Raw genomic sequence first — 10,558 nt, forward strand, 5'->3', positions numbered from 1 at the left:
AACAACAACAACGAAAAAAAAACAAAGCCAGAAAACATGGAGCATTAAACACCTGATCTAACTTCAAAGTTAGCCCCTGCTTTGAGCAGGAGTTTGGATCAGATGATACCCAGAGCTCCCTTCCAAGCTGCGTAATTCTTTGATTCTACTTCTTGCTTATTGTAGATTCAGGACTTGTCTGTTGTCTGTGGTGACTGGAGAAGAGCTGCCACTATTAGATTTGCGAGTACAAGTCCTGGACCTGCAGGCTGCTCAGCAGGCAATAACCCTTGCCTCTGCACACAACTTCATTGAATTCAGCTTGTAGGATTATACTTAAAAGCCAAACAACTGATAGGGAAAAAAACTTGTACCAGAACTCCTAAAATCTCATATTGCAGTTTTATTATTATTATCATCTACTTAGTGTCTACTGATACTTTGTCCTGCACACTATTGCAATTTCTTCTATTCAGGTGAGGGAAACACTGATAGATCTCGAGGACCTCTTTGAAGAGCTTCCAGCAAAACAGACTTGGCATTGCTGATAAGCTTGAAGTTGAAAGAAAACAAAAGATTACACCAGAAGCAAATCCTCCCCTCCATTCCCTTCCTTACACCTGCTACCTTTTTACCTTACTCTCTGAAACAAAAGCAAATCCAAACTTCTGGATTTTTCTACATATTTTATAGCATAAAAGTATTTAGTTGGACATTTTAGAATAAAACATACCTGAAGCCACTGGTATGTTACAACCAGCAGCCTTTAGGGCATTAACAGCATCGATGACTCTTGCAGGGTATACACAAACCGCTCCAACAGTAATATCTGCAAAAGCCACAGTTCACTTTTTCGTATGTGTAGATTTCCACCTTCTCTAGTGCAATCCATATTATGAGCACGTGTGCATTGTTTGCACCTCCCACTTCTGCATTCTCACAAGGATTTTAAGCACCTACACTAGGGATATCTGTTTTATTTTTCAAGCACTTCAGGTGATTCTCCATATCGTTACCTCCCTCATGTTCCTTCACCTGACCCTGGGAGCAAGTTTGCATCAGCAGGAATTAAAACACCAAGTTTTTTATCAACAGATTCACTATTTAATGCCAACATGTACAATTAAGACATGCTTAGTCAGCAAATTACTGCGAGAGAAACCGCACTGCCAAGCTCTGTCCTTACTTGTTGAGCCAGACTGAGCCCAGCAGCAACTGAGCAGTCTTTATGTTAATGCAGTCCTACTGCATTTCTAGTTAAAATGCTATTCTCTCAAAGTCTCAGATAACTGACCTCATATTTAATACTTCAACTGTCTGAAGAGTCCATAAATCCAAGTTTTAAAAAAAGACTAATCTTCGATATTTTATGTGTATGGCTTAAAGCCAGACGTCTGATTCCCCTTTGGTTTTACATCATATGACTTCAATCGGTGGACCAATGCCCATGTAAAACTGAAATATTTCAATAGTAAAAACATGCCCCAAATGTCAGTGAGATTTTGGTTTTGATAGATCATCGTAAGGCCAACATGACAGGAAAAAAGTCAAATGCTATTCACCGACATGTCAGTGATTACAGCTGGAAAATTTCAGAAGAGCTGCTCAGATATAAAGAGATTTCATTGATAGTTATATTGACAGTCTCAATTTGCTCTAAAGTTGAATCGTGTTCAGTCTTGGGTGTAACGCTGGGACTTCAGACGGAGCCTGCTTGAGTAATATCAATGAAAGTCTTACCACCAGTTCTTAAGGGCTGTCGTCTGCCCCTTCAACTCTGTTGACTTAGCTGGGAACTCTGTGTGTGTGTGTGTATACGTGATACGTACACAACCACATACACTCACTATAGGACTGATACCTTAAAGTAGACTGGGCTGCAAAGATGTCTCCTATCTTAACTATTGAAACAAGCAGGTAACAGGTAATGTTTTCCCAAGTAATAATAACATGCTTAGGACTGTGGAATGCATCTTTTCTGACAGTCAAAGTGGCAGGCTTGGTAGTTACATACAGCAACAGCAGATAAGCATGAAATCCAAAGGAGTCACATGAACACTGCCTCCTTCTCCAATTTAGTAAGGTCATCAGCAGATTCACAGAATACTCAATTAGTTTCACCTTAGTGCATTCTTATTACAAGACATACACTGAGGTTACACAATTGTGGCTTCCATATCAAATTTGCTCATCATAACTTACAGTGTCACCCGTCACCTGCTTCACTTTGGTTGCCAGACTGAGAATGGATTTTTTTTCTCCTTGTATTCTTATATTAACTCAAAAGAACAGATATTTTGCACTTACAACTAAAGACAGTTGCTTTGAATAAGACCATATAGGACCTAGTTTGTTCTCTCGGGACTACCATAACTGCAGCGCTGCCTACCATAACTGCTTCCATTGTAGGAAGAGGAGGCCATTTTTACACCTATCTGAAAACTGAAAAAATACTGAGGAAATGCAGACATTTTCTCTACACAACACACACAACAAAACCAATCATACCTTTATCATGCATATCCAAGGCTTTCAGCAGATCCTCTCTGATGGGATGCTTTGCTTTAAAACACAGTCTGTGGACATTTGAAGGAGTATCATCGCCTGAAAGAGTGGTAAGGTCTATACAGGTGACAGCTTTCAGCAGCCAAGCAGCCTACACAGGGAGCGAAGCAAGGAATACAATATTTCAGTTTACGCTTCCAAAACCAAACTGACTTAGAAGATGCAGGAATCAGAAGCCTGGCTCTCACTCTAAGAATAAGGAAATGTATGGGATATAACATGGAGGATATGCAAAGAATGGTTTATGACAGACAGGGGTGGCAGATATTTGTTCATGTCTTGAGCAGTATCTAATGGCACAGAAAGGATTTGGAATAAAAAGTCAGCTCTCTCAGGATGAAAAGATCTAATTCCAATTTTTGGTGCAAAGCTAACTACCAAATGGGACTCTAAGAATCAGACAAACATTTTTACCTGGACTAAAAGGATCTTGTTTCAAATTTAATTCTCTAAGACAAAGATAAAAGCATCACCTCATCACAGTGAGGAACCTCACTGTTATAATATGCTCCATTTTATATAGTATGTCTATATCTTTAAAGCTTGCACGCACGAAAAATTATACACGTGCTTCAAGTGGAGCACGGTTTGTAACCCGATGAGTGTACACATCAGCAATTTGCACACTTGCACGTTTGCATGCTTCTCCTGCTGTGAGAGTGAAACATGGAATCAGTGGGGGGCAAGAACCCAGACTTCTTAAAACTTAGGGTCTAGACTCCAGATGTTTCCACTTTCTTTTGTGTGAATTGGGAATAAAAACATCTGTAATTATTTAGTGCAAAACATAAAAGTAAGAGCTAAGAGACAGGGCTAAAGCACTCCTTAGATGAAAATGCTACAGAATTTTAAAAGACTAACTAATTGTAGAATGGAACAGAAGCACAACTAAAAATTTTTTGAACAAAAATTGAGTTTAAGACATTATTTTGAAATATTCGTTGAAGGTCTTCGAGCAAATTCTCGTTTACAGTGATGGCTTCACTAAAAGCTGACATCTCTTAGTGGGCACTTGTTCAACAAGGGGAGAGTTTGCAACAGCAAAGTCCACTTGAGTCCATAAAGTCCCTCCCTGACTGCTCTGCTCTGTGACACGGTTTGTCAGCATACGCAATAAAATTTGTTGTTTCTTCATGGAGGTATTACTCTGCAAATCTTACGATGCTGGCCAGCCTACAAACCTTCACACTTCGCTGATGGGAGTCTCCTTTCTGAACTTGCAGTAAATGTTACACTGAAAGCTATTTTTGGGTGACTAAACAGAGTAATGAACCGTTACTGGCCTCTGTTAGTCTAAGCTTGACTGCTTGTTTCTAACTGATTTCTACTTTCACCCTATAATACTTCAGACGTGTTTTTCACTTTAAATGGTTTTAAGTTTCTTTTACTTGGATTTTTTTATCCTTCACTTTAGGGAATTTTTGTCTCATCTCTTATGACATGAATCATAAAGTCATCAAGACAGATGTAGTCAGGGAGTTCCAAGAACTGGTATGAACTTCATTTTTTTAAAAGGGTTTTTCAAATGAGTATTTTGGGAAATGGGCTTCAAAATTTGAATCTGTGGTGCTACTCACGTTCAAACGCGTAGAGGTTCAAAATCATCTCTGTGAAATAAACAGCACATGACTATAATGACTGCAATGACAGTGTTCAAATACAGGAGAGATGCTTCTGAAAATAATCTCTTGGCATTCTTCAAAGTAAAACCTCACTCAAGTAGCTCAGTACCAGTGTTACTGCACAGGAGAGCGGAGAAGTGTTAGTAATAATCAAACATTTGTCCTATAGCCATGTTGAGGGAGTGACACTAAATCCCTTTCTTCCCAGTGATTCTTTGTAATCAAAGCTATGGCTCTCTATTCCTTTGTTCTTTATATAGTAACTTCTGTCAAATCAGAAGACTTACTTTTTACATTACTGCACCTGCAGTATCTGAAGATAGCCAAAGTTATGGAATACTCTTGGAATTTTCTCACTGACACTACTTCCCAACCCAGAGCCACTGGACTGCAAAAGTTGGTAGCAAGTGACTTTTTATGTGTAAGAAACTCTTGGGAAATGCTGATGTCTAACTTTCCTCAGTTTATGTCCATTTTTTATTTAATCATAACATGCAAAGCACAGACTTTCAGGATCATGTAACAGGCAGGAAATTGTTTTCTATCACCTTCCCACAGGATCTTACACAGCTACATCAAATTATCCCCAAACTGTCGTCCACAAGATCTGTGCTCACTGTAAACGCAGCTTCAGCCACCCCAGAATGGCTGCCCAACACGCTAAGCTCAGGATACCAACTATTTTGAACAGTTTTTTTAAGAATTAAGTATAATTAAATGATTCTTGCTTTGTTCTACTATGTTGGACTGTTAAGATTGATCCTTGAGTGTCTCCTTCCTCCTGCTTCCACGTTAACAGTTACTGTTGCAAGTAAACGATTTGTTCAGCATGCAGAGGGGAGGAATCACACACATTTGCTTGCAGAACAGCTGTTTGGTGACCGAAGAATCAACTTGTCCTTTGGACACTGGTTACACCCCACAGCCAAGAGCTCACTGGGAGCTCTGGGTCTGCTCCACAGCATTTCTCAGACCTTGCCCTTGGCTGAACGCTGCCAAAGTACTTACGGCACCCTGCAGCCCGCTCTGCCTGCCGTTCCCCTCTCAGCGCTTCCCGCCCTGCCGCTGAGGGGGCAGAAACCAGCATGTGGCCGTGCCTCACCTGCTCTGCTTTGCAGAACGTATTAGCTTACGTTGCTGACCTGATGGCTTTGCATTACGATTCTCATGTACAAACTGGAGGAACCGAAATGCACACTGGGCCAGTATCTGCCAGTTCTGTCAGGGGGGCGGTGAACAGCAGAGGCTGACAGTAACTGCTAAGACATTAAATGTGTGTGTTCAATGAATACACAAGATAGCCTTGAAGAAAAGTTCATTTGCACTACTGGCTTTAGCGGTGGCTTATATCAACCTATTTTGTACTAAGATGGACAATAACTGATCATTTACTTTATCTCAAGAGTTGAGAAGTCAGCCCCCTTAACATTAGTAGCTTTTTTTTCTTCTTTCTTTCTTTTTTTTCTTTCTTTTTTTTTTTCCCCCCCCTTTCTCCCCCCCCAGTGCCATAGCCAGTCAGGATTTTTGAGTTTTAGGTAAGAACTAGTTAAGCAAAGAAATCACACATGTTGGGGATGTTTAAGTAAAGAAAAATCATCCAGGTAGGTCAAACTTGACAGGGACCATGATCATATCTTACAGCTTTAAAATTAAAAAATAAGAAGGCAACGTGCAGAGAAGTCTGTCTGGGAAACAGAATAAATGTGGTGGGATAGTAATATACAATTTAATCCACTCATGAATAAAGATGACTTAAATTCATTTGCGGTTTTGCCACTCATGAGTTATAAGGTTTTTAACTTGTTTGGATAAATGCATCACCTTATTCCATCCCATCATCATCAAATACAAATTATTAAAATAAGACATGGACAAGCACATCTTTTAAGTTTACATGCATCTTGAAAAAAATTCAATATTGCAGCCCGGAGAGGGAGAGTGACTGCTTTAAAAATACAGGAACAGAATGCATAAAAAGAGCACTTACTTGCCAATTACCTTTCACAGTTCTCCATTTATTAATTTGTTCTGCATGCCTCACAACTGCAGGTCGATTCACGTGCACTTTTGAGATCCAGCCAAGTTCTGGGGTGGGAAAAAAGAAGAAAAGTCTCATCTATTTCTGCATTCTTTTAACATACAGTGTGGGACTTCAGAAGAAAGTTGTAGCTTGGTTTGGGACCTCTGAGGAGCATGTTGTGCTTTCATGTCCTTTTCAGGGCTTGCGTATTTCTCACCAGTCCGAAATAATGTAATGGCATTAACTGCTGTTAGGGTATGATCTGTGAACTGGATGTTTCACACAGCATGTTTTGTTTGCCATTACACCTGAATTAACTTACTGCTGATGAGACACAATATGTTGCCAGTCCTGGACTATGAAGTTTACTACACACGTAGCATATAAAAAACCCCCACAAAACAGCCTTCTGCCATTGCTTGCTGATTTACTTCTTGATTCCAGAATATGGTAACATTTATTCAGTCCTTTGCTTATCTGCTGGCACCCAGGATACAACAGCACTTTTTGTGTGCATGAATCTTTGTTTACAGGAACTGTACCCCACATAGTCACCAAAACCTCTGCACAGGCCCTTGCACGACAAAGCATTTGAGTTGTTATTGTCTAGAGCTAATTTTACTGAATTTGCTACTAGGGCCTGACTAACTGCAAGTTTCCACAAACACTGAATTCCTGGGCAACTTATCTGCCTGGAAGCTGCTGAGATACACGCCGGCCTGAGAAGTGTTCACCTTGCCAAGCACCACGGAGGACTCAGGGCAACACCTTCAACGTGTGAATTCCTTCAGATGCCCACTGCACACAGGCTGGCTCACAATTTCAATGAGGTTCACTATCCATAAAAAATAACCAGACCCAAAGAGAAGCAGATACTCAACGTTTACTAAAATAATGTAACTGTCTAAAAACAGAAGCACCAAAAATTGGACACTGCTTAACGAAGGGTAACTGATTGATAACGGAGAACTGAAGGTTCAGGCCCTTGAATCTTGAAATTTCTGCTTAGTATGATAAACCAAAAGCGTAATTTTGAATGTTAATAAACACAAACTGCTCAGAGAAGTACACCGGAAAAAGAAATCAGATAATCTTTAAAATCCCTCATATCCCAAAACATAAATAATTCTTCTAAATACTAATCATATAATCAATCCATGAAAATACTCCGAAGACAACATCAACAATCATTAACCACCAATCATCAGCAAATCACCACCATCAATCATCAAATACCATCATCGGTTAAGGTCAGTATATGGACACGGGCTCAGATACTAAGAGATAATAATTCTGGGTGACTTAATAAATTAAGAGCATCTCATCTCTACGAGTCTTCTTCACTACTATATTAAGTTTGCATTTCTCTTGAGCACATTGATTAAAAAAGCTTTAAAACTTTAAAAAAAGCTGATAGCCAAAATCACTGATTTTGTACAGAAATCTTATCGTCAAATTTTTTTCTTCCTACTTTATAGTTCTAATAGCCAAAAAAAGTGCAGAACTAATGTACTAGCTGAAATATGTGTAAATACAAGCTTGTTTTCCTAACTAGACTTACAAAAAGCTCTGGAGAAACCAATTTAGGGTAAAGATGACTCAGTGGAAATGCAGGACAAAGGCACGAAACACAGCTAAACGAAATCTTTTTCTGAGCACAGTAAGCCACCCTGCTACCACTTTCCTGTTACCACATACAAGTAATTAAATGAGCAGTACCTGCAAGGTCAAAATGTTGGCCAAAAGCAAAAAAAGTTAAACCAAAGAAGGAATTTCAAAGGAATCCTAAGGAATTTAAGGATTTCTTTAAGACTTTAGCATCAGTCTCACTGTATGGCGAAAAAGAAAAGAAGGAGCTTGCAAAGTTGCAAACCAGTCGAACAACAAACCCTCATTACTTCTTTCCACTTTCAAAGCCACAGGCTTATTCATTCTGCCCCAAAAGCAAGAAGCTCAGCTGCCATATAGAAAGCAGGTGAGAAAAGCTATTGCTACAAAACTTTCCTTCTTTTTGAGTATCAATAAATGCAAACCATATAAACACAGACAGCTGAAATATAAGCTAGTGAAACCTCTACATCCTCCGCAGTTGCTTTAAGGTTGAGGCTCCTATGTGATCAGCAGAGAGCATACATCACTTCCCACAGGGCCATTATAGGCAGTATTTGACAAAGTCCACAGGGGAGGAAAACACAAATGAATAAATAAATGAAGGAACACAAACTCTGTGTTGTGATTCTCCTACTATATTCCAAGTGCTCAGTTGGAATCATTCAATCACAATCCAATTTATCAAGATAACTTTTGAACCCTACTGGGTGCATGGTGACCTTTCAGTCCCTTTGGAAAATGTGATAAAAATCAAAGCAAGCAGTTTAGATGAGGTACTCAGCTTCTTGCTCTCTAATATGGATCCAGAAGCTTCAGTTATTCTACCCTAACCTATTCTTTCTACATTATGAAAAATAACCAAGAAATCCAACTAAATAATTAATTTATAAGAACTACTGTCTTCTATAGAAGAGTTGGGAAGACTATGAAGACAGCATCCAGTTTGTTAAACATGGAAAATGTTCATCTTCTTGGTTCTTGGGGCATAAACCTGAATTTAAGTGAAAGAACCAAAATTTCCCCCATGAGTAGGTTAACCCTTCATTACTTATTATTTGGAGCAGATTCAGTCTGATTGTCTTGTGCTGGACTTTGGTAGAAACATACTGTTATTGTACCTGCCCCTACCTGACTTTTGAGCATAGCTTCTCAGAAGGTCTGAGTAATCTCTGCAGGAAACGGAGCACTGCACACTAGATTAGCTTAGAAGAAATAGTCAAGTGTAATACCCTTTGCGGAGGTGGGAGGGTAATGTTTGAAATTCTCAATCAATGGGAGAAAAGAGGGGGAAGAACAGCGGAAGTGGAAAAAAAAGCTACTACTTTTGCTAACTCATCTTTGCCCAAAGTCACCTGTGAAAGTTACCATATATCAGCCGATCAGCGATAGCTGATTGCATGTTCTTAGTTCTTTGCAAACATGATGAAATTCATTGGCTTAAGCCCTTTTCACTGTGTAACACATTTTACCTTCTGTTTTTCATAACTCCAGACTAGTCATGAAGGTAGCTGACACATGGCAACTCAATAAGGTGCAATATCTAATTTTTGTGCCTGAGATGCAAGTTTCTTTGAAAGACCATAGAATTTGGATCTCCAAGTATATTTTTGAATGTGGGATATTGAACCACTGTGCACAGCAAAGGCAGAAAACTTAAACAAAAATTTTAAATAATTAAAAAGAAATCAGAACTCCATCCTGTCTGTACAACTTAATGTGAGACATTATGCAGCTTACTAAAGGAAATAAAATGGTGTAATAAAAAAATACACGGCGAGGAAGGACAAAGGTTCTTATGATACACAGCAGCAGATGGAGACTTCTGTCTAACACAGACCTCTTATTCAAGCCCACTTCTCCATTAATTAAAGCAGTGGGCAAGTGAAAACAAATATGTGTCAGTGTAACTGTCTCTAAATCGGCTTTCAAAGTTTGCCACGGGAGGTCTCACCAAATCTTTAAATGTAAGTGTCTCTATTCAGAAAAATCACTCACAATTCCAGCTTTTTTTTTTTTTTTTCCATTAAAAATCAGAATAAAACCATTATTTGAAACAGAACTGGCTGCCTTTGGATTCTCCCCCTCCCCCATTCCCCCAAGCTTTATGATTTAGTATCTGGCTAAGGAAAACTATATTTAATTAGGCTCATTAACCTTGCAGTGTGAACACGTCTTTTTTTTTTTTTTAAAATAAGTCATCTGCTAGTCATCTGCACAGTCATGTGGCTTCAGGGATAAAAGTAATTAAAGCAGTTACACTATAGCTAATTAGCCAATATTCTGTAATCACTCTTCAAGTTTACTTTTTCCTCTGAAGACATTTGAAAAAATCATATTCAAAATCTTAACAGGAAATTCATCTCCTCTCTTTGAAGAGCATGAATCCAAAAATACCAAGCATTTCCTCAGAAAACAATAAATAAAATCACTTCATTAGTATAATTACATAAATATCTAGGATACCTAACACATTCCTCATAAAACAGACTAAGCTTTTCAGAAGCTTTAAAAAAAAAAAAAAAACCAAACGTGTAGATGGCATCCCTTCAGATGGTGAAACAGAAAGCTCAAGAATGCCTGAGGCTGTAGCTTCACAAGCATTTTAAGACAGCACTGACCCCAAAAGAAGCTGCCCTCCCAACCGGTTATCTCCTCCTCTGTGCCAGAAACAGCATGTGTGCTCCTGCTCTTACCATGAACACATGATAAAATGGGTAAGGGAAGTGATGAAAGCTGTTATTTCTGGAGAAGCGAGTGAAAC

The 10,558-nt window shown here is 39.0% G+C and overlaps 1 protein-coding gene across 1 annotated transcript in view; it reads right to left on the reverse strand.

Moving 5' to 3' along the window:
- LOC104074429 (putative deoxyribose-phosphate aldolase) overlaps positions 1-6,374 on the reverse strand; it is a gene marked incomplete at its 3' end in the record, with an annotated part of 15,219 nt that extends 8,845 nt beyond the window's left edge. Inside the window, 4 exon segments of the mRNA XM_009574536.1 lie at positions 713-808; positions 2,488-2,635; positions 6,154-6,284; positions 6,287-6,374. Coding sequence (XP_009572831.1) covers positions 713-808; positions 2,488-2,635; positions 6,154-6,284; positions 6,287-6,374 — 463 coding nt within the window.
- Between the last annotated feature and the right edge of the window lie 4,184 nt (positions 6,375-10,558).

The sequence above is a fragment of the Fulmarus glacialis genome, unplaced genomic scaffold, assembly GCF_000690835.1.
Source record: "Fulmarus glacialis isolate BGI_N327 unplaced genomic scaffold, ASM69083v1 scaffold44483, whole genome shotgun sequence".
NCBI lineage: Eukaryota > Metazoa > Chordata > Aves > Procellariiformes > Procellariidae > Fulmarus > Fulmarus glacialis.